The sequence below is a fragment of the Protopterus annectens genome, chromosome 4.part0 (genome assembly GCF_019279795.1).
Source record: "Protopterus annectens isolate FY-2018-M chromosome 4.part0, PAN1.0, whole genome shotgun sequence".
Taxonomy (NCBI): domain Eukaryota; kingdom Metazoa; phylum Chordata; order Ceratodontiformes; family Protopteridae; genus Protopterus; species Protopterus annectens.
Window position 1 is genome coordinate 580,113,645 of NC_056733.1, and position 24,931 is coordinate 580,138,575.

General features: G+C 44.0%; 1 protein-coding gene across 2 annotated transcripts in view; it reads right to left on the reverse strand.

Annotated features, from left to right (window-relative positions):
* UBE3B (ubiquitin protein ligase E3B) overlaps positions 1 to 24,931 on the reverse strand; it is a 2,006,489-nt gene that overhangs the window by 298,352 nt on the left and 1,683,206 nt on the right. For both annotated transcript variants that reach the window (XM_044068510.1, XM_044068511.1), the window contains exon 24: positions 10,136 to 10,194. In XM_044068510.1, coding sequence (XP_043924445.1) covers positions 10,136 to 10,194 — 59 coding nt within the window. The remainder of the gene's footprint in view (positions 1 to 10,135; positions 10,195 to 24,931) is intronic.

Here is a 24,931-nt window from a genome sequence, read left to right on the forward strand (position 1 = left end):
TTCCACCTTGTTTCTTGATGTACCATACCACAGACATGTTGTCTGATTGAACTGCAATTGTCCCCAAAGGAAGAGAGTTTTGAAATGTCTGCAACGCCATGAGCACCGCTCTCATCTCCAGGACACTGATGTGCAGATGGTACTAGTGATCTTGCCAAGTCCATGGGACAGTCTGTCCCAGATAATGCCCCCCCCCCATCTGGGAAGCATCCGTGGTCACAATCACTACTGGTTGGGGAAGAACAAATGGTCTGCCTAATGTCACCTGTGTAGACTGGATCCATAAATGAAGATCCTTTTTACATGTGTTGGTTATCAAAATTTTGTGTGGCATGGGCAACTCCTGCATGGACCATTGAGTGAAGACAAGCCATTGTAGTATTCTCAACTGTAGACGGGCCAAGGGAACCAAGGCTATTGCTGCTGCCATTGAACCCAGAACCTTGTGCACAAACCTGGCTTGTACTTTCTTTTTCCTCAACAGGACTGATACCTGATGTCGTAGTGTTAGGACTCTCTCTGCGGGCAGTTTTGCTACCATGCTTTTTGAATTTAAATCTGCTCCTATAAAGGTAATACGTCGAGAAGGCAACAAGGCAGATTTTTCGAAATTGACTGTAATGCCTAACTCTGAGCAGAGATGAAGTGTGGTGTTTCTTGCCCTGATTATCAGATGCTCAGTGGTGGCAGTCAGGAGCCAGTCGTTTAAGTATGGAAACACCTGGAATCCTAGACACCTCAGGTGAGCCGTGACCACTGCCATACATTTGGTGAACACCCTAAGGGATGTGGTAAGACCAAAGGGCAGGGCTCTGAATTGGTAATGACTGGCTCCCAAGCTGAAAGCATAGGTATCTCCTGGAGCGCCTGTTCATTTTGACATGACAGTACGCATCCTAGAGATCTATTGAGCACATCCAATTGTCCTTTTCCAAAAAGGGGAGTATGGACTGCAGAATTACCATCTGAAATTTCTCCTTCTTTACTGACTTGTCTAGTGTACTGAGGTCCAATATTGGTCTCCAGTCCCCTGTCTTTTTTGGTACTAAAAAAATCTTGAGTAAATTCCGGATCCTGATTGGTCTGCAGGGACTTTTTGGACAGCCCTTTTTTATAGCAACCTTTGGATTTCTAGGGTTGCTTGATCCCTTTGACTGGGTGGTACATCTGGGATGGATTTCTGTGGATTGGGTGGATAAGAGAAGGGAATGATGTATCCTCTGGATATGATTGACTGCACCCATCTGTCTTTGTTGATGTCTTGTCAGGCTTCTGGGTACAGTGATAGTCTCCCCCCTGACTGCCTCCAGAGATGGACAGGTGGGCTCTCCTTTCAGAAGCGCTGGAAGGGCCTACCAGAGAACGTATCTCTATCACCCTGGTTCTGCGGACCCCCTCTGCCGCAAGGACAGCAACTTCCATTAATATTTCCTCCTCTGCCCCTGGAGGAAAATTCACCACGTGCGTCAGACAAAGCTCCTTGTGATTTGTGGAACCACATCTTTCCGCTCTTTTGACCTTTGGGGTAAGGTCTAGTAGGGGCAGCAAAACGCACTCCCATGGCAGATAGAGTTTTGCCATCCTGTTCGCACCTGGTTAGAGTTTCTTTAACTTTTGGCCAGAACAAAGATGAGCCATCAAAATGGGCGTTAGTAAAGGAAGACTTGAAGGGTTCAGCAAAGTTACAAAGCCGCATCCAGGAATGTCTTCTCAGAACAATTCATGTGCCTGCTGCCCTATTCACTCCATCAGCCACATACGAAATCAGGCGCATGGAGGAGTTTGTTATGGAGATTAAGGTTGCAAGTTGAGTCATTACTGTCTCAGGGAGCACCTGAGCTGTAGCACCTTGGAGGGATTCTCTTAGCTCCTTGAGGAGATCACGCTGAAGTCTCGTGAAATGAGAAAGATAATTCAGCGACCTCAGAATAAATGCCTCTGAGGAAAACATACGCTTCCCATATCTGTCCATCGTTCGGGATTCTTTATTTAGCAGATGGACAGATGAAGAAGTTTCAGCTAATTCCTTCTTGGAGCCCCACGGCTTTCGACTGACTACACCCAGTAGTTTGTCAAAAGGTGGAGACACCCAAGAGGTGGAGGGTTGAGAGCCGAATGGTTCTAGATAAACATTCTCATCCTCAGAAGGGGATAGGGACCTTCCATTCACCCTGCTTTTTAAGGATCTCTAGGATGTCTGAAAAAGAGACATCCTCTGAGGGTGAAAGTGGGGACCCTTCAGAATCCTCTAAGTCTGTATCTGATGTGACAGACTTGGGGGGAGTCTATATCCTTCATCTTGCATGTACGCTTCTGAGGGATCTCCTCAGAGGGATGCTCTGGAGAGATCTCCAAAGAAGGGGTCTCCCATATGGGGGTAACCTGAAGCATGGGCTCTGCGCCTGGGCTGGAGAGATGGAATGGAGGTTGACACTGGCCTCTTCAGGGGAACAGTGTCTGGAGCTGAGGGTGGAGCAGACTCAGGAGAAAGCACGCTCATCACCTCAAAGGCACCTTGATCCTGGGTCAAGATAGTCTCTGGTTCCAAATAACCCAGAGATCTCCCTCACACCAAAGATGAGGGCTCCGAGGCCGATGTTGGTGCCAAACTTACCTGCGCCGAAGCTCCAAGTGGGAGAGTTGGATCCGAGCCGACTCTACCCTGGAGCCAATGGGTGAGTGTCAACTCCCAGATCATTCGACAGAAGCGATTGGAGTGGAGGTCGGTACCGAAACACCAGATGTGGTTCTCTGAACCAATGGTTCCACCACTACAACCTACAGACATTCTGGCTCCAAACTGGATCGAGTCAGAGGAGGAATAGCTGGTACAGAAGAAATGGGCTTCGGCTCCACATCCTTTTGGACAGAATTTTTGCTAGGGCCAGTGTCTTAAATAACCTCCATACCACATGCTCCACTTCATCATCCGATGGACTCCTGGATGATTTGGAGGAGCACACTGAGGACTTGTGGCTACCAGCCACAGACTGTAGTAAAGGGGATTGAGACACCGAGCGTACAGGCTCCAACGACGGTGGCCAATCCCTTTTCTTTCTCTTGGACGGTTGCGAAGAAGCTGGTGAAAATGAAGATCTGTCTTTCTTGGATCAGACAATCTTCGGGTCAGAGACAACAGTAACTGAAACCAATTGCTTTACCGGCTCAGAAGCCGGAGCCGATGGTGATTTAGAAGTTGAAGGCTAATGAAGGGCTTGTTCAAAGAGTCCCTTAAGAAGACCTCTATTAATAAGTTTGTTTTTGCACTCCTGCAGAACTCTTGCACTAAATCCATGACAAATAGAACAAGAGTCCTGCAGGTGCACTGCCTGTAAACAATAAACACAGCTGGTATGTCCATCGGTGATGGACATCTTCTGTGTACAGGAGTCACATTTTTTTAAACCTGAATGCTTCCCTTTAGACATAATGTGTAAAAAATAATCATGCAATAGTACACACAATAAGAAAAAAACTTTTTTTTTAAGATAGGGAATAAGGGTTTGAGGAGAGCTTCTGACTAAAAGAAAAGGACGAACTCCTCAACCCGAGAGACACCTCTAACTTAAACAATGCTCTGGAACAAACAACGATAAACAACAACAAGAGGGAGAAGCCCTTTAACTAAGCTGGCTATAAGGAATGAAGCAGGATAAACAGCTCCCTGATCCTCTAACTTAAACGGAAAGGGGATACACCAAAAAACAACACAGGCCTCGTAGTAGAAAAAACAAATGATGGCCACAAAGAACAAAAATGGAATAGATAGGTATAGCAGACAACACTAAAAACGACTCTAAGTGACTAAGTAACTTTAACTTACTTTAAATAACTTTTGGAAGAAAAAAACAGTCTAAGTAACAATAACTTTTACTCAGCCTGAGCCAGCAGAGAGGGATCCCAAAGCTTCAAGCAGCAAACAAGATCTGGGTATCTGCCGCTAGGCTTCATGGGATAGAGTGCAGCCTTGAGCCAGTAAAGAGCTCTCATGCTTTTGTATAGGCCGAGTCAGAACTGATGCTCGGTTCTGAACCCAACCAGCAAAATGAAGGTGAGATGGGACAATATAACATCATGTCTTTTCATTTAAGTTTAAGAAAAATAATATCTCCACAGTCCTGCTGAGATGTTAAGTATACTGCTTGTCTATAAGACTCAGTTCTAAGATTATGTGAATTGGATATTGCAAATTTTACATGTTACTTGCGGTGGTGGTGCTGCGGTAGCGTTGTTGCCTCACAGTAAGACGCTGTCCTGTTCGATTCTCAGCTAGAACGTCTTCTGTGTGGAGACATGCGTGAATGGGCATACCTTCGTTGAAGGTTGTGTGTCAGGGCTGGCAACTCGGCACGTAAAAATCTACTGCCAATCATTAGCGGACCGAAGTGCAGCTGTGGCGACACCTAACCAGGAAAAGCCAAAAGACACAACAACAACTGAGGTAGCTTATATTATTACTTTACTTAATGCATTCAGATGTATAAATAGTAAATTATAGATTACATCAACTATCTGAAAAGTACAGTTGTGTACACTTATAAATGTAGATGTTTGAGTGTATTCACTGTTGCAGTCATTACATTTGGATAATCTGCTGGCAGGTTGCCCTCAGTCGGCCTGATTAACAAAGTCTTGGGTCCTGCGTCAGTTGCTGTCCCTTCTTCCATGACGTCAGGTAGTCAGGGGTATAAAACATGCAGCCAACGCCATTACATCAGTTTTTCTTGCCCCAGATGTCAGGTGTCCCCCAAATGGGGAGCCAAATATTTAAGTAATTAAAAACACAAAAATATACCTCCAAATAAAAGCAAATACACCAAAAAGGCTTTTAAGCATAGTAAAGGAAAGTAGAGGTATACTAAGAGAAAAACAGGGGGTTGGAGGAAGGTTAACCAGGACTGCAACAGTGAATACACTCGAACATCTACATTTATGGTAAGTGTACACAACTGTACTATGTTCTTCGTGCTTCACTGTTGCAATCATTACATTTGGGTAGATTCCCAAAGCTATGGTTGGGAGGATGGATTTATACAGCACTAGGACCAGCTATAAGGCCCTGCAGGACAGATGTGGCAAAGCCAGCTCTGGATTTAAAGAAGAAAGGTAAATGGCAATGTTTGGTGTAAGTATGAACGGAGCTCCAGGTAGCAGCTTCTAGACTGTCTCTGGTAGGAACACCTCTGAGAAAGGCTGTAGAAGTAGATGCAGCCTGGTGGAATGAGATCTGATTCCCTGGGGGATAGTTTTACCATGGTGCATATAGCAGAAACAAATACAATGGCTTATCCATTTGAAAATAGTCTGCTTTGAAACAGCCTTTCCCTCTGCCCGTGAAGCAAATGCCACCAATAGTTGTTCAGATTTTCTTAGAGATTTTGTCCTGTTTAAGTAAAATCTAAGTTGTCTGTGTACATCCAATGAATGCAGAATCCACTCCCCCTTGTTCTGTGGATTGGGAAAGAAATTTGGCAAATTAATGGTCTGATTAAGAGCCACATTGGATACCACCTTAGGCATGAAGGATGGATTGGTCCTGGGAGACACCCTGTCCGCATGAAAAATAATGAAAGGCTCCACTGCCATAAGAGCCTGCAATTCGGAAATCTTTCTAGCTGAAGTGACTGCTAAAAGGAAAGCTGTTTTCCAGGAGAGAAATTTTAAGTCTGCAGTAGCAGCTGGCTCGAATGGAGGGAGAGTGAGTTTTTCCAATACAAAATTGAGGTCCCAGGCAGGGGTTGGAGCTCTCCTGGGTGGTCTTAAATTTTTGGCCCCTCTGAGATATTGCTTTAGCAGAGGATGAGAGAAGAGGGGAGGTTCTGTGTTGTAATGAGATTAAATGGCGGAGGCATGGATTTTTATGGAAGAAAAAGGACAGGCCCTTGTAAAGCATCTCAGTTAAGTACTGTAAAATCTGAGGAATACTGGGCACGCCTGTGCTTATCCCTTGTAATTGATTTCAGGCACAGAATCTTTTCCATTTGTCAGCATAAGATTTTCTACTACTAGGCCTTCTTGCCTCCAAAATGACATCCGTCACAGATTTGCTGAGGGATGCTAAGGGTAAATTTAGGTGATTAGCCACACTGCAAGATTCAAAGTTTGGAGCGGAGTGTGCAGAATTTGGTTGTTCTGCTGAGACAGTAAGTAAGGTGTCTGAGGCAGGTGCCACGGTGGAAGGTGTGACACATTGCGCAGGAGTGGGTACCAGTGTTGGCGAGGCCAGTCTGGAGCAATCAAAATAATTTTTGGTTTGTCCTGTTTGACTTTTAGTAGAACTTTGGAGAGCAGAGGCAGAGGGGGAAAAGCATAGACTGATAGGTTTTTCCAGCTGAATGATAGAGCATCCACTTTCCAGGCTCTTTTGGAATGAGTTCTTGTGCAGAATTTGTCCAACTGATAGTTCTGGGGTGAGGCAAAAAGATCTATGTCTGGACTCCCCCATTTGCTTGTCAACATGTTGAAAATCCATGGTTCCAGTTTCCATTTGTGTGGGCCCATGAGATTTCTGCTTAGTTCGTCTGCCAGAGTATTCAGCTTTCCTGGCAGAAATTGAGCTTATAGTTGTATTTGATAGGTCAAGGCAGTGTTCCACAATGCCATGGCTAGTCTGCAAAGGGGGTAGGAGTGTGTGCCCCTCCTGCTTGTTTATGTACCACATAACTGTGGTGTTGTCTGTCTTTATCATTAATTGTCCTGGATGACGGTAGTCCTTGAAGGCTGTCAGTGTATTCTGTACAGCTAGCATCTCTTTTTGATTGATAAGAAGGTGCATTTGATTTGGGCCCTTGTGACTGAAACCTGGAACCTTTGGAATGTCTGTGTTTGACTTGAGTGGCTCTGGAAGGAACTGGAAAGGAACAGTTCTTAGTAGGCCAGTGCCTACTAAATCTTGGAGATTGCAATTGTAAGAAATCTTTCACAGTTTGCATAGATTTAGCTTTATCTTCCATCTTTTTTAAAACTTCTTCAGCCTTATTACCAAAGAGATGGTTCTGTTGCAAAGGAGCATCCAACAGTTTTGCTTTAAAATGATCAGGCAGAGTTTGCTCTTTGAGCCAAGCATGCCTTCTTAGCACAGACCCAGTTACAGCAGCCCTGCAAGAGGCCTCCAAAGAATCAAAACCACATTGCAAAGTATGCCTTCCAACTTCTTCAGCTGAATGCAATAAATCCTGTAAATCTTTATTTTCCACACAGTCAGAAATTAACAATTTTCTGTTTAAGCAGTCCCATAATATGCTATTGATATTTAAGCATATGAACTTGACAGTTTAAAGCCCTGATTGCCAAGGTTACAGAAGTGTAAACCTTCTTACCCCATCTATCCAGTGCCCTGGAATCTCTATCAGAAGGAGTAGGATTTTTAGCAGTAGAGGCCTTAATGCCCTTGGGACCCCGAGAAATGGTTTCAGGATCTGCAATAGGATTTTTGAAAAGGAATTTGTGGGAGTCAGGAACCCTGTAGTATCTGGCTTACAAGGAGCCGGAGGCAGAGAATCAGGAGCCATACTAAATTCTGAAAAAACGTCATCATCAACAATGTCTATAACAGGAGGTATAGCCAAAGGCCTATGCTGAGGAAGAAGAAGAAAATCCCTAAATCTCTTTTTAGATTCAGAAAAATCCTGACTTTCCCAGTGGAAATGTTCCCTTAAGGTATGTAAAGTTCCCCAAAAGAAAAATCCTCAGGGGGAGAAGCAGAAGGAATGGAATCTTCTGCATCAGATTCCTCATAAGTAGGTATAGACAAATCCTGTTCATTAGAAGAGTCAGAAGAAATAGAATCCTGTTCAGAAGATTCATAATCAATGCCTAGGCCTCTTAGAAAGGGGGGGGGGGTGGCTACCCCTGATCACAGTAATTAAATCTTCAGCCATTTTGATCATTTGTTTTTTTTAGACATACAGGCCTGCACATGTGGCCAGAAGTTGGTTTTTTTAGACATAGAATTAGATTTTGGCCTTAGTTTTGAAGATGGTGTCGGTCTAATATATAAATCTGTAGGCCTGAAAACACTCTCAGAACCCGGTGCCTGCACAGCAGCTCCGGACCCATCTAAGGTAGAGACATCCGCAGGTTCCATAATTGAAGCACCTCGTGGCATACCGGACTCTGAATGGGTCTCAGTAGAGGCCTGCGAATCAGAAGTAGTGGGCATCAGGGGCTGCAAAAGCACCTCACTGAGTACCGGCAAACTGGCGACTGGTTTGGAGAAGCGTTGTTGTCAGTTTTGGACCTCGACGGCCTGTCTCTGTCTTTTTCTTTGCATTTTTTAGGTATTCCGGTAGTTGGATTGCTAACCGATGACATTTCTGGATAATTAAAGCGTGAGCCAAAATATTTAGAAGTAAAAATATACTGATGTTTAATAGTACATTGATTAAATTTAGCACAAAACCGACAGCAAGGTACATTGTGATCAGGGCCTAGGCAAGGAATATAGTACAAATGAAAATCCTTATGAGGTATTTCCTTCCCACAAGTAATACAATTATTAACTTTTACTGTCATCGGTAAGGAACAAGAAAAAGTTTCCCCAACGGGGTACTTAGCGTTTTAGTTGAAGACTTCAGTTCTGAAACTCGAAAATGAAAATTTCAGAAGTCGGATGACCAGCACTTGAGAACTGCTTCTGCTTCGGGCACCGCGCGGTAAGAAAGACTGACGTAATGGCATCGGCTGCATGTTTTATACCCCTGACTACCTGACATCATAGAAAAAGGGACAGCAACGACGCAGGACCCAAGACTTTGTTAATCAGGCCAACTGAGGGCAACCTGCCAGCAGATTACCTAAATGTAATGACTGCAACAGTGAAACATGAAGAACATCTCAAGTAACTGAAGTGCATTTCACTGACCACCACTGATTGAAGTCATTTACCATTGATACAGTTAACTCAAAGTCCCAAATCACTGAACTACTGTTACCAACATGTTTATCAAAACAATCCTAACAGAACACCAATAGGACAGACCAGAACCGTGGCACAATATTTTAATGGCAGGGATAAGCCTCTCTGCATTTCTCCTATTGGAGGGGGTCTTAAACTCCTTCACTCTCCCTCCACTTATTTATACAATGACTCCTAGATTACAAAACTTCAGGGAAGACAGAATACTTTTAATTTCCCTCCCCTGACTCTGCAATCTTGGACTTTTTATACAAAAATAATTTGGGTGCAAAGTCCTCAACACAGGGAAGGGTACACAGCTTAGCACCTGCAAAGTAGTACCATCTTTATTAAGTACATTTGTATGTGTTCAAGCATGTTACCCATTCCTTTAATCATATACTGCTGCAGTTTGACTCACTGGGACTTCAGCGATGTGGAACTCCTGTCAGTAACGACCAAGCAAATGTGCTCAGTTGAATAAGACTCAAAGTCTTAATTTGTAAATGACTCTCACAGTAATATTTCTATACTGTGTCTACAATACAGTTGAAATATTAGCTATTTTTGTAGTTTTAAAGTCATTTTCCATTATGTTAGGAAACCTTGTAAGTCAAATAAAAGCAATATGCATGCTACTCAGTCAGCTTTTTACCACATAGCCAGTTTCAACATCCAGTGAAGATTTAAACTGTCCACAGCTTAGTTTAGCTTAGTGTATGGACAGAAAATCAAGTATTTTCCGGTGGCCGAGACTTGGTCTTTTGTTTGTGAACTAAACTGTACTGTATGATGGCTATGTTTATGTCAATAAATGTAGAGTACTGAATGGATGAAGCACTGAGACACTGTGCCTGTATAACAGTAAAATTCTCAAAACAATATAAGGCTCAATGCAATCCCTCTGCAGTGCAATTCTGTACCGAGTAAACACTTGAATAAGCCACACAGGAAGCCCAAAAACCACCTAATGGAATTTTCATGAGGTAAATAAGCAAACTTTTAAATAAATCACAAAGAAGTTCAGGCAGGCGCATGGTGAATAAATGATGGCTGGCCTTTCGCCAGGGGAAAAAGGCTGTCCTATCTGATGCTCTCTGTGATATATTTGAAACTCTGCTTAACAGTGCATGTCCACAACACCTTAAACAATACAGGACAAACAAAAACAGTGTCCTTAAGGGTTAATACAATTCTGCTTGACTTGACTACACCACAGAAGAGTATATCAATACTCACTTGTTTTCATTGGTTACTGGGATTGTCTTTCCTCCAGGAACAAGCTCATGGCAAACAAGCTGCAGAAAGGTAAAATGAAACCTTAGAATGAATGCAACAGTAAGTAGTGCCATACCATCTATCAATCAAGGAAAAAGAATAGTTGTGTAAAATCTTACCATAAACATAGATGTCCTTCTCCTCCATGTTGCAGTATTCTAGTAGTGGGATTTTCTACCCTCAGGTGACTCGTACGTCGGCTCCTATACAAAAGCTTCAGCTTGGCTGTTGCACTGTGCGTGGGACGTCACACGTAGGCCATAAACCAGGGACCTTAAATGTGACGTCTGTGAACACAATCCTCAGAACTTGAAGGCCAGCAGGCAGAGAAAAAGGCCCAGCAAGAGGAATGCCAGTGGTTTTCAGGTGTGTGACCTGGTGTCCTACTGTAATATGGATAGGACATGTAAAGGAAAATGACCTGAGGGGACTGGTGTGTGGGAAGGAATACTGCAACATGGAAGAGAAGACATCTATGGTTATGGTAAGATTTGACACAACTATTCAATGTCCTTCTATTCCTATGTTACAGTATTCTAGTAGTGGGAGCATACCATAGCTTATGCAGATGAGAGAGGGCGGTGGTAGTTGACGAGGATTCTGCAAGACCCTGCAGGATTGCCTTCGCGAATCCTGCCCTAGCTCTGGAAATTTGGCCCAGTTTGTAATGTTTGGTGAAAGTGTGGATAGTGGCCCATATGGCTGCTTCCATAATGGATGCTGTGTCTAGACCTTTCATAAAGGCCCTGGAGGTGGCCACAGCTCTAGTGGAATGGGTCTTTACTTCCACTGGAGGTTCCTTTCCATGGTGGGAGTAACAGAGGCAAATAATTTTCCTAATCCAGCATGTGATGGTTTGCTTGGACTGTCTTGCCCAGGGCTCTGGAGTGAAAGGAGACAAAGAGCTGGTTAGTTTTCCTAATAGTTTTGTCCAGGTAGAATCTTAGCTGCCTGTGCATGTCCAAGGAGTGCAGAATCTTCTTCCCTTCATTAGAGGGGGAGGGAAAGAAAGTGGGTAGATGGATAGATTGGTTAAGAGACAGGTCATAGACTACCTTGGGCATAAAGGAAGGATTAGTTCACAGGGTTACTCTGTCTTTGTGGAAGATGGTCTAGGGGGGACAGGCCATTAAGGCCTGCAACTCTGACACCCTTCTGGCTGAAGTGATAGCCACCAGAAGGACAGTCTTCCATGTACACATCTGTAGGGAAAAGGTCCCATCCAGTTCAAAAGGGTGCTGGGTTAGTTTCTCTAAGATACAGTTAAGGTCCCAGGGTGGAGGGATAGGTTTCTTTTGTGGTCTCATGTGTAAGACCCCTTTAAGGAAGAGCTTTACATCGAGCCTGGCTAGCAAGGGGGGGGGGGTCAAGGGGCAGGCAGGCTGATATAGCAGAAAGATGTACTTTGACAGAAGAATAAGAGAGCCCACCTTTAATCAACTGACACATGTAGGACAGAAGAAATAAAAGCTGCACAAAAAAACAAAAAAGTTCGTGGGAAGATCACCAGCTCAGTCTTACTCAAACACAGACCAACAGTAGTAGAAACAAATGGTGTTCACAAAAATGTTCCTTCGCTCATCAAAAATAGATGAAAAAAATAGTAAACCAGCCCAGAGACGTTGTAAACTGGAACGAAACCTTCTTTATTCACAGATAAAACCACCAAGCGCTTTCGCCTGAGAATCCCAGGCTTTTTCAGGGTGCATAAAAAATGTAGCCATTCCACTTATATGGAAAACTCTTAATTGGCCAAATTGATTAATTGAACTCGATTCGTTAATTAAAAAAATCAAATTGCTACCCTTAGCAAGAAAGTAATACTTAAAGTGCAACAGTGCTTTGAAATGTGCATAGAAATTTGTGACATTGAAAAATATATATATATTATATCACAAATGTATGTTATTAATACAAATGAAATAAAATATACTTAAAAGTGTATTTTAAAAAGTACTTTAAAAAATTAGTCTTGGTGTAGCACAAAATACATAAATGGCATGTCCATAAATAGCATCGAAGGCATTCAAAACATTCTCTTACAAAATATTACCTAAACCTGTGAGTAGTATAATGATGCTTAAACTGTCTTTTCCCTTTAACCTTAAAACTCAGCGCTCATGGCTTAAATTTTATGAATCCACATAAAAAATAGAATAAAATAAAATAAGGTAAAAATTTTTTGTTACAATCTATCTCTCCTCATTTTAAGTAGGCTCCTTAAACTAATGGTGTCATTCATACCTGGATGCCTGGTGGCGTCCAGTTTGAGCTGCCATGTTAACTCTCTACTTTCCAAATACGTTTCCCAATCGCCACCTCTTGGATCCTGTTGGACTCGTTCTAATACAAAAAATCTTATTAACATGTTAGTACAAACTAGGGAGTGTTTAAAAAAAGCATTGCTATCCATTCTTTTTTCAATTTCGTAAAAATGCTCATATATCCTTTTCTTGAGCTTTCTCATCGTTTTGCCTATATAGAAACCATGGCAGGACAAACAAGTACCCAAGTACACTACTCCAAATGAATTGCATGTGTAATGGGCATGCAATCTTAGTGTACAATTTCTGGAAGGGATAAAAATGTGGTCGTCATTCAACATGTGTTTGCATTGATTACACCTTCCACACTTGAATGAACCATGTTTTCTACTAGAAAAATTATTGCCTTCAGAAAACGTTAGTTTGGGAGTTTGCTCAAACATTCCTTTTAAATTAATGTCACGTTTTCTGGCAAAATGTATTCTTTCAGGGATGTAAGGTTTAATGTCATCCTGGGATGTTAGAATAGGCCAATAAAAACTCATGGTGTCTTCTATAAGCTTTGCATCACAGGTATACGTGTAAGAAAAACTCCTAAGTTTGTCATCCTGCTTAGATACATTACCCGTGGGGAGAGGAAGTCCTTTGGCTAAAAGTGGGGGATACATAGTGTCCCTTTTTTCTTTAATCTCCAAAATCAAAGAACTAATAAGATTGGGTGGATAGCCTCTTTCCTTAAACATGGTGGACAAAAAACTTGCTTCTTTCAAGAACAAATCAAGGGAACTACACATCCTAGAACCTCGTATTAATTGGCCTCTAACTATTCCTTTCTTAATGTAAAAAGGATGCGAACTATCATAGTGTAAAAAGGCATTAGAGAATGTATTCTTTCTAAATACCTGAGTTTGAAACTGTTGAGTCTCCTTATCTTTCATTAACAATACATCTAGATAATGTAAAGAATCTTCACTGAGCTCATACGTAAATGATAAAAATTCTGTTGTAGAGCTGATGTAGTCAAAAAATTCTAAAAATTCTCTTTCGTTCCCTGCCATAAAATACAAATGTCGTCCAGGTAACGTTTGTAGAATATAATAAATTCTTTCCATCTTGAGGAATGGATGTATTTTTGTTCCCACTTGTGTAAGATGATGCACATGGAGAGCCCATGGCTACACCTTTATTTTGTCTAAAGAGCTCACCATTAAAGTATATAAAATTATGTAAAATAATGTGCATAAACTCAGCCAAAAGGTTGACCAAGCTTTGAGTTCAATTAATCAATTTGGCCAATTAAGAGTTTTCCATATAAGTGGAATGGCTACATTTTTTATGCACCTTAAAAAAGCCTGGGATTCTCAGGCGAAAGCGCTTGGTGGTTTTATCTGTGAATAAAGAAGGTTTCGTTCCAGTTTACAACGTCTCTGGGCTGGTTTACTATTTTTTCATCTATTTTTGATGAGCGAAGGAACATTTTTGTGAACACCATTTGTTTCTACTACTGTTGGTCTGTGTTTAAGTAAGACTGAGCTGGTGATCTTCCCACAAACTTTTTTTTACATGTAGGACAGAACCAGAGGGACCTCAGCAGAGCAAGGGTCCCTTCCTTGTGTAGACACCGTTTTGTAAATCTTTCCCACTTAGCCAGGTAAGATTTTCTGGTGGTAGGTTTCCTTACCTCCCTTAGGACAGAAAGCACGTCCTCTGATTAGGTGTGTCTGACAGGGATCAAAAGTTTGTCACCCATAGAGTCAGGGATAAGATCTGCAAGTGTGGTTGTAGGAGAGTTCCTCTGTCTTGTGTCAGTAGGTCCACCTTGTAGGGTAACTTGAAGTGATTGTCCTTGGCTAGCTTGTGAAGTAGGGGGAACCAGTGCTGCCTTGGCCAGTAGGGAGTCACTAACAAGATTTTTGGTTTGTCCTTCTGTATTTTCAGGAGGACTTTCGGAATCAGTGGGAACAGGGGGAAAGCATAAAGGAACTTCTCCTTCCAAGAGATGCTGAAAGTGTCTACTCTCCATGCTAGAGGGGAGTAGGCTATTGAGCAGAAGGTCTGCAGTCATCTGTTCTGGGGGGGAGGCAAGCAGGTCTATTTGTGGAGCACCCCACCGGTTAACTATGTCTAGGAAGACCTCCCTGTTCAGCATCCATTCGTGCTGAGTTGAGGAAGTCCTGCTCAAGAGATCTGCTAGGTGGTTGTACTGTGAGGGGATGTAAGCCGCCTGCTCAAGAGATCTGCTTAGTGGTTGTACTGCGAGGGGATGTAAGCCGCCTGCAGGACTAAGTTGTGGCGAGAGACTAGGTCCCATATCAGCAGGGTTAGTCTGCACAGCTGATAGGCCTTTTTTTCTCCCTATTTGTTGAGGTACCACATAACCATAATGTTGTCGGTCACTATCAGGAGCACATCTGGAAAAAGAAGGGAACAAAGGTTTTTAGAGCTAAGACGACTGCTGTCATTTCCCTGATATTGATGTGCTTGGCCTGTAGAGAGGGATGCCACTTTTCTTGAATCCTGCAGGAAGCCAGAGTTGCTCCCCAACCTGAATCTCAGGCATCTATATGCATTGTTTGGGTTGGGGTGGGGGGGGCTGTAGAGGGAGCCCCAGTTTTAGCTAGACTCGCTAGATCCACCAGCTGATTTCCGCCTTTAGACAAGGAAGGAGGGGAATGACCTGCTGTAAGTGATGAAGGTGTTGGGCCCAGATGCTTTTGAGGTACCCCTGTAGCTTGTGCATGTGCATTCCTGCCAGTGGTAGCATGGGGATGGTAGCTACCATTAATCCCAGGAGATGGAGAAATTGCCTTGCTGTCACCTTCTGGGATAGTAGGATTTCCTGGAAGTGGGAAGTCATAGAAAGAACCTTGTCCTGTGGGAGAAAGGCCTTCATTTTGTCTGTTCTGATTCTGCAGCCTAGGAAGATCTTGTGCTGGCATAGGACCAGGGAGGATTTTGGGAGGTTGATGGTGAACCCTAGATTCTGCAGAAGGGACATGGTGAAGTGTAGATGCATTGAGAGAGTAACTCTGGACTCTGCCAGTATCAGGATGTCATCCAGATAAGGGTAAATCTGAATTCCCTGAGGTCTGCAAAAGGCATCTGCTGGGGCTAGGCACTTTGTAAAGACTCGGGGGGCATGGATATACCAAAGGGCAAGGCAGTAAATTGAAAATGAGAGGAAGGTCCAGAGAAACGTAGGAATTGTCTGTGGGAAGTCCTGATGGGTATGTGCAGGTAGGACTCCTTTAGGTCCAGGGAGGCCATGAAAGCTTTGTCTGGAATTAGAGGCAGTAGGGTGGGGAGAGAAAACATTTTGAAAGAGGGCACCTGAAGGTGAAGATTTAGGTAAGACAGGTCCAAGATGGGTCTCCATGGCCCATCTTTTTTGGGGACCAGGAAGAGACAGGAGTAGAAACCCTTTCCTTCTTGTCCTGAGGGGATAGGTCCTATGGTGCCTAGCTTTAGAAGATCTGCTAGAACTTGTGGCATGAGATGGGCCTGTTTTTTTGGGGGGGAGTGGAATGCCTTACCTGGGGGTTTCTCTTTCCAGGATAGGAAGTACCCTTTTTGGATAATGATGAAGACCCATTAGTCTGTGGTGATGATTTGCCAAAGGGGAAGACGGTGGGAAAGGCACTAACGCATTACTGGGGCTTCCTCTGTCCTGAAAGGATTGTCTGGGTTGATGAGGTGGAGCAGAAGGTCTTGAGGTGGTGGGTCTTCTAGCCTCTCTTCTAGATCTGGAAGAGGGGGTAGAAGCCTGAGGGCATTCTATGTTGCACAACTTATAAACAAAGGTATGGCATCTAAGTCCAATGAAGTTATTGTTCCACTGTATTCGGCATTCATTAGACCTATCATTAAGTACAATGCCCCCTTTGGTATGTACCTAACACAAAGCATAACCAACAACTGGAATGTCCACAGAGGTTCCTTGCTAAAAGAATACAGGGTGTAAGTAATATGTCCTATGCAGACAGCCTCAAGGCCCTATCCCTGTATTCTGTTTCCTACAGGCTTTTGAGGGGAGATCTATGCCTGGCATACAGGGCATTGTCAAACCCCACTCTGATGGACCTCCTGCATATCCACAAAACAAAGAGTACCAGAATGATCTGTTCTAAAGACTTAAACCTTGCTTGTTATATAAACAGGACCTGCTGAAGAGATAGGTATGCATCTCAAAGACTACCCCATCTGTGAAACAGGCTCCCCATCCATGTTCCTCCCTAATCCAATTCAAGTGCAACTTGCATAATTGGATGGGAAACCGGACAGTCATCACTAGTTTGGCACTTATGTCTCTGATGGACACAGAAAACCTGTAAATGGTTAATCTCCCAGGCCCATGCTTACACTTATCAAGGGTATCAGAACTTGTCAGAGATTTGGGATGCATGGCTAGGCTTAAAAAGGCCCTTGTGGTCATTATCCTAGTAAACACATATGAACCTATGACTACGCCTCACAAAGGTGGCTTTAGCAGGCTAGTTCCTAGAATACTTGGGAATGGGCAACACCAGAAGATGCTTTATGTTCTGTAGTTCTTTACTTTTTTCCTGCAGATTTTTAAAAAGGTCTGCAGATCGTTTACCAAAAAGGACATTGTGGGGCGTCCAAAATCTTGGACTTGAAATCCTCTGGAAGGTTCTGAAGTCTTAGCCATGAATACCTCCTGAGAACAGAGGCAGATGCTGCAGATCTGGCACATGATTCTGCAGCATCGTAGATGCATCTGACGGAATGTCTGGCTACCTGTTGGGCCAAGGAAAGCTTGGAGGCAATGTTAGTCTTAATGGGACTGTCAGGCAAAGATGCCAGTATGGAGGAGGCTTGGGAAACTAAGTTTAGTGCATACTTAGTCATACAAGTCTAATAATTTATGGCTCTGAACGCCAAAGTGGAAGATGTGTATACCTTCTTTCCCATCCTATCCATATAGTTGCTATCTTTATCTGTGGGTAGGAGGGAGGCAGAAGGCAGCAGTCTAGATTGCTTATCTGCAGTGGTGGCAATCACCGATGGGTCTGCCAAGGGTGGTTTAACCAGGAATTTCTGGTCCTCTGGTACATTAAAGAAGTGGTTAGGATGCTTAGGGGCCAGAGGCTGGGAGTCTGGAGCCTTAGAAGCTGATTTGAAAACATCCAAGTAAGCAGGGAGAACTTCGGGGACCACCCAAGGGGAGGCTGATTCTACTTGCAGCAGCTCAGAGTACCTTTCTGGGTGTCAGTCATTTGGGACATATCCCATTTGAAATAATCCTTCATCTTGGTGATGGTCTCACCAAACATATCCTCAGGAGGAGAATCCCCTTCCACAGATTCCTCATCAGGAGAGTAATATTCCTGGGAGGAAGCAATCTGGGATACATATGAAATGGAATCTTCTGAGCAAGAGAAGGAAGAATCATGCTCTTCCTCCCTGACGTGAGGAGTCATGGGTGGGAGGGAAGAGGCAAAAGCAGGCCTAGGGCTCAATAGAGGCAGACTGGAGGGGCCAAGGCTGAAGGCCTGAGAGCCATAAAAGCCTGAATGAGAGAGGAGGTGAAGGCCTGCCAGTCTGGTATGGCTTCTGTAGAGGAGGAGGTATGTTTATTTTTCTGCTTCTTTTTAGCTGGGGTGGAAGCAGGGAGTGGCCTGGTGTTGGGTTGAAGGTTAACACATCCAAAGTCTGAATCCCGGTCGGAGGTACTCCCAAAACTGGTTCCTCATCAACATCGACGGAAGTCGTTGTCTGGATAAGCTCGGAGGACATGCCAGTTGTCCGCTGTACAATGGCTTCCTCAAAGGACATCATTGCAGTTGACGGATCCGCTGAGCGTGCCTCATCCCCTAGACTGGCAGGTGGCGATGCATCGAGAAGCGGAGCGGCAGGAGAAGAAGACCTAGGAATCTTGGCCTTCTTGCATGCAGGTTTGGGTGTGCTCTCCAATGCAGGATCCATTCTAAGGGCTAACCACTTAAGGCACTGGTTTTCAAGGTGTAGGTTTAAAGAGGCCAGACGGCTGCACAAGGTCTTGGCACAAAAGATTGACAAATTGCACTGGATAAGTAATCGTGTACCCGGCCTAAGCAAAAACACACCTATCATGGGCATCCTTATGCGGTATCTGGTGCCCGCATTGGCACTTTCCCTTTTTGCCTGACATCAGCTAAAGGCTACAACAACCAAGCCTAAGCAATAACAACTGGCAAAAATAAGATGTGACGTCTGTGAAGAAGCGATTGTATGATGCGAAGGTTATCTGCGGCTGAAAAGTTCTGGGGATTGTGCGTGCAGATGTCACATTTAAGGCCCCTGGTTTATGGCCCATGTGTGACGTCCCACGCACACTGCAACAGCCAAGCTGAAGCTTTTGTATAGAAGCTGATGTACGAGTTGCCTGAGGGCAGAAAATCTCACTACTAGAATACTGCAACATAGGAGTAGAAGGACATAAACACATTTCAGCAAATATTTCTGCATCACCTGCTGGCTGCTGCCCTGCAAAAAGTTTACTCAAATGTTGAAGAACAGTGGTGTAATCATAGCAAACCTATCAGCTTATCATAAACCCCTTAGCTCAAAGTCAAATGACTCAGGAAAGGCAAAGAGAGGCAGTTTTCTACAACATAAACACACGTTTTGATGCTTCATCAATCATATATGTTTTTTTTTTTTTTTTTGCAAACTCCATAGTACAGATGGATAGAGGCCTGACTAGAGCCCAGCTGACCTGGGTTTGATTAGCACTTTTGTTGTGTGAGGCACTGGATATGTGTGTGTGAACATGCTCAAGGCACACTGATGAGGTTTGATTTCCCTGGTGAAGACTGTGGAAACAACAGTGACTTGCTGCCTTACGGTTGTAGGGGTATCCTGCTGAAATCCGATGTTTGCCAAAGTGATGGAATTTCAGTGCTGATCTCCACTACAAGTCTCAACCTTGGGATACACTGGGCACGTGAATTGTGTGGGGAAAATAGGAGGAAACACTCCTCAGCAGCAGTATGACAATGCTACACAGTCTTTGATCTCCTCACTAGCTCCAAACATGTGACTTGTATTGCACAGCTAAAGCCAAGTCTTTTGACACTCAGCTGCAGTGATTCAGACATAGGAGCAAAATAATATATTCAATGTATTTTCTCTGACAACATGGTGAGCATTCAAACATTTAAAATCCTTTGTTGTTTATGAAGGGCAGAAAAATACTGCAAGTCTTCTTTGACTAAGTGAAAGGCACTGCAGTCTTTGGGAGCAAAGGGGGGACTGTAAGCAGACAGGCATTCTGTACTATGGACAAAACTGCACATCTATCCTCTCTAATTAAGGAAATGAAAGCTTGGTACCTTTTCTCCACACTTGCTGGTAATATTCTGTCTCCCCCCTCCTGAGTCACCCGATGGCTGGATCATTCACACTATTTATGAATAGTCCTAGAAAACTTAATATTCTCTTACATGGAAAACCCTTACTACAACTGCTCTAATAGCAAGAGTTGTTTACTGCTCATGTGACATCTACTTGATTTGTATATGATGGAGATCACAGTGCCAATACATTAGCTTTTGTTGGGTAGTCCAATCTCACAGCCTCCCAGGGAAACAGCAAAATAGGTTTTACCGACCATATCAGTGATTATTCCTTCTCCAAGGTACAGCAACCTTTAAGCGAGAATAACAAAATAAGGAGTATGGGTGTTAGGGTGCTTGACCCACTGCAAACATTTTTATTTTAGTTTCACTTGCTCATAGGTTCATACTAGGCTATCTGCCCTAGGGCATTTATAAGCCTAGCCAGAGTGTGTTTGGCTTTCGCCACCCATTTTAAATTAATTTTGCTATGCCCTTTTTCGAGGTTAGTATACTGTGCCTCTGTCTAACAGTGACACAGAAGTGATACCCGGGGTAAACCTACGATCCCCCATCCACTCATCAAGAATCCTCTTGAAGAGAGTCAATGAGGGACTCTGTCTAACCTGGACTGGGATTTTATTCCAGAGTGAAGGGAGCCTCTGGGTTATGAATCTGTCCCTCCAGCATGTCCTATTTATTTCGGTGCTGAGGTTCAAGTCTCTCGAGCGCATAGCTCAATGGGATTTGGATTTTCTGAGGTGCAGCATGTCCATTAATTCCGGGTTGGACATGGCTTTATACGTCAGGCACAGATCGCCTCTGAGCAGGCAGTATGCCACTAAGTAGAGCTGGAGTTTCTTTAACCGGACAGCATATGGCATCTGTTTGAGCCCTTTGATCCTCTTGGTGAGGTACTTTTGGGGTCTTTCCAGTTGCTGCAGGTGTCTGGTAAGGTACACCCCAAAAGGGGCATTGTACTCAATTATGGGCCTGATGACCTCCCCTGATCTAGATGTGAATCCCTTCATGATTAGGTGGGCTATATAAAATGTTTTTCTAACCACTTTGGCTACGTGGTTGTCAAATGAGAGATTGTTATCAACTTGGGTCCCCATGTCCCTAATAACTTCTTCCGTACTTAATGGATTACCACCTATGTGGTAATTTGTGGGCACTTTGTTTTGGCCAAAGGGGATGACTATACACTTTTTGGCATTTAGCTTGAGGCCATGGCTCTGGCACCAGTTGTCTAATAGTATGAGGCCCTTTTGAAGGATGCTTGTGTCGGCTGGAGAGTCGATTATAGCACCCAGTTTGCAGTCATCTGCGAACTTGGTCAGCCACAGTCCTTCCGTGTTGGCCTGTACCTTCGAGAAATATATACCGAACAGGAGAGGTCCCAGGACTGAGCCTTGTGGGACGCCACTTGTAACTGGTTTGGAGTCTGACATGGCCCCAGCAATTCTAACCATGTGGGTTCTGTCCTTGAGACAGTTTGCAACCCATCTAGTGACATAGGGGTTTATATTTAAGCTGGTGAACTTATCTATAATGCCCGAGTGGGGTATTGTATCGAAGGCTTTTGCGAGGTTCAGGTAGGCTGTGTGGACCACCTTCCCCTCGTCAATGGCCTTGGTGACTGTTTCAAAGAAATCGACCAGGTTTAAGAGGCAGGATCTGCCCTTAACAAAGCCGAACTGGGTAGGATCCAGTGTCTGCAGGTCCCCAATATCTTTTTTTATGAGGTCCATGATGATCCTTTCCATAGCTTTGCAAACCAAGCTAGTCAGGCTTATGGGGCGATAGTTTCCAGGATCTGTTGAGGCACCACCTTTGTGGAGAGGGACTACTGTTGCTGTACGCCACTCTTTGGGTACATATCCTGTGGTAAGGCTGAGATTGAACAGTAGTTTTATGTTTGGGTTTAGCTCTTCTTGGAGTTCATGTAGGACGCAGCCCGGGACACCATCTGGTCCCATTGATGCTGTGTTTTTTGCTTTGGAGAGGGCGGCTCTTACCTGAACATCTGAGATGTCAGGGGGGGCAGCACTCTGCTGGGATAGATATTTGCCCTTTTGGTGGGGGGGGGGGTGAAGTTTGCTCTGAGCCTGTCAGCTAGGATGTTGGCAATGTCTGTGGGTTCGGTGTATTTTTTGTCATTTTGGACTAATTCTGAGCATATCTGGGAATTCCCACCCAGGTTCCTAACATAACTAAAGAAAGCCTTGTGATTATCCTTAGTGTCCTGTGCAATTTTTCTCTCGAAGCTGGCCTTAGACTATTTTATGAGTGCCCGTAGTTTTTTGCTAACATTGATCAGAGATGCCTTCCCTTTTTGGGATTTCACTCTATCATGTAGTAGCTTCCTCCTTCTATTGTATAGTTTGTTTATGGCTGGGGTCCACCAGACAGGACGCCTGCCTTTGGAGGATTGGGTCTTGGTTTTATTTGGGATTGCCTGATCCATGCATTCCTGAAGGTGTTCATAGAATGCGTTTATAAAGGATTCTGCGGTCTGGGCCGTATTTTCCACAAGCATGGGGGCTTTGAAGGATTCCACCTCGGTTTTGAGGAGTGTGAAATTTGCTTTAGAGAAGTTTTTCACTGTGGTTTTCTGGGCAGGGGGTGGGGTCGGGATGTGAATATCCAGTGAGATTAGTTTATGGTCTGATCTTACCAGTGAGGGATACACTTCTGGTCTGGAGCATAGAGTCCCCATGTTGGTGATGATCAGGTCCAGTATGTTTTCCCCTCTTGTGGGAGTGGTAACAAGTTGTTCCATAGCATTTGAGTTTATAAATTCTAGGAACCTTTGAGCTAGGGTGTTGGAGCTAGAGTAATGCTCCCAGTCTATGTTTGGGTAGTTGAAGTCGCCCAATATAATGGTGTTTGGAGAGACCTTCATATTTTCCAGTGTTCTCAGGAAGGCCGAGTGGGGTTTCTGGGTTTGGGAGGGTGGTCTGTAGCAGGCTATAAACTGGAAGGCAGTTTTACCCACTGTTAGTTGCACATGGATAGTCTCTGATGCTTCGTGCTGTGCCACCAAATGGAGGTGTGGGTATCTTTGACGAATATTGATACTCCCCCACCTTTTCTGGTTCGGTCCAAGTTTCGGGGCCGAAAAGCATGGTATGAGGTATAACCTGGTAGTGCTGGGGTGCTCTTGGGAGCCTTGAACCAGGTTTCTGTTACTGCATAGATATCGATGTTCTCCATGCTAAGAAGAGTTTTGAGTGCATGCATCTTGAGGTTTAGACTTCTGGTGTTGAGTAGCATTACTCTTAGTTTCTTATCCCTTGTGATACCTATGGAGGTGGGTTTGTCTTTTGAGCCTTGCCTAAAAAAGGCACTATGGGGGTAGCAAGAGCCTTTGCCAATATCCGAAAGCCCAGGGGTGACAGGTGCAAGCCGTCCCTAGCGAAGCATCGTGGCCTGTCGAGCATGTCATCCCAGGCTGACAGGCATTGGATCCCCTTTGAATGACACCAATACTTAAGCCAATTGTTGAAATTGATCATCTTGTCTTCATATTGTGGCATCATTCTTGGTGAGGTAAGATGCTACTCAAGGTCAGGGTCATACCGGCCTGGGCCACATGCTCAGAGAGCTCCTCTATGTCTCTTTTCATGTTGTCCAGGGAGGTACGTCTCAGGTCATTCACACCAGCATGAACAATGACTGAGTCATATTTGTACTTGCCCTGGAGTGACCTGAGTGCTTGTGTTATGTGGCGGATCCTACCACCCGACAGGCAGCTCACCGTGACCTTCTTGTTCAGCCTGGTGAGCGGGACGTCAGTGTGCCTGACGATAGAGTCACCTATTACAAGTGTATCAGGTGTGTTGTTTAGCCTTAAGGGCTGTGACTGTTCGGCACACTGGCTTTGTGAGCTATGTGTTGCACGTGTTTTGCTTTGAGGTAGCGGTTGCTTGGGTGTCTGCTTTGGAGGTCTCTGCTGCTTAGGCAGATTTTTATTTAGAGTCTCCGAGTATGTTTTTGTGTGTTTATTTGTTTGGTTTGCTGTCATGGTAGGTTTGCTGTCATGGAAGGTCTATGTGAGACTGGAATTGTAGTGAGTGTGGTTTCCTTCTCCTCCTGACAGGTTTCGGCAGAAGTGAGTTGAGAGAGCTTAGCCTCCAGTTTGGCTATATTTTTGCATCTCTCACATGTGTTGGAATTTGTTGGGAGGAGGAGAGGGTTGTCTGTGTACATGAAGCAGTTGTAACATTGCCTCAAGATTCCCAGATTCACCAGATGGACCGGAGAGGAGATTGACAACTGACCTTTGGACATGCTAGAAAAGTATTGGGAATTCCTTTATAATTGAAAAAAAAGGGCCAATGGGGAACAAGGTACTCAAGGGGAGTTTGTGAGGGTGTAGTGCTTTTAATTTTTTAGTGCTGACTTATATAATTGCTTTAGTGAGCAAGTGCCAGGTAACTTAAATGCAATGTGTTACAGGTAACTTAAATGCAAAAATGACAAACAGTAACTTTCTTTCAATTGAAACAAGGAAATAAGTACAGTAAGCAATGCAGATGTCACTAGGGATCCACAGAAGCGCTGAAAAGCCGCGTTTTAGGTGGAATTAGCGTTTCAGGGAAATAAGCAAACAAGCATACAAACAAAGCTAGATTCAGCAGGCCTGGATCTAGTCTACGCTACAGCAAACAAGGTGTACCAATTTAGTAAGAAACAGTTCAAATATGCAGGCACTATAAGCCTTTAATCAGAAATTCCCAGCTCAGAAGGGCAGAGTCCAGCCTCTCCTCCCACAAGAGTGCAGATCACGCACCTTCTTAATGTAAAATAACTGGCCTGAAGCCCAAGTGCTTAAACCAGAACTAATACACTTTTAGAATAACAGACACTGAGCCCTCAATAAGGCAGTTCCCAACTTAGAAGGATGTAAGCTACCTGTCCTGCCACCACAGTGCAGGCCACAAACCTTCCTAATGTAAAACAACTGGTCTGAGCCCAAGTGCTTAATCCAAAAGACTTAGAACGATAGCTACACTTTAATCAAGTTACTACCAAGCAGTAATAAATACAACTGAATACTTTAAAGAATGCCTGGATTAGTGCTCAAGTTATACACACAAAACTAGATTCAGCAGGCCTGGATCTAGTCTATGCTACAGCAAACAAGGTGT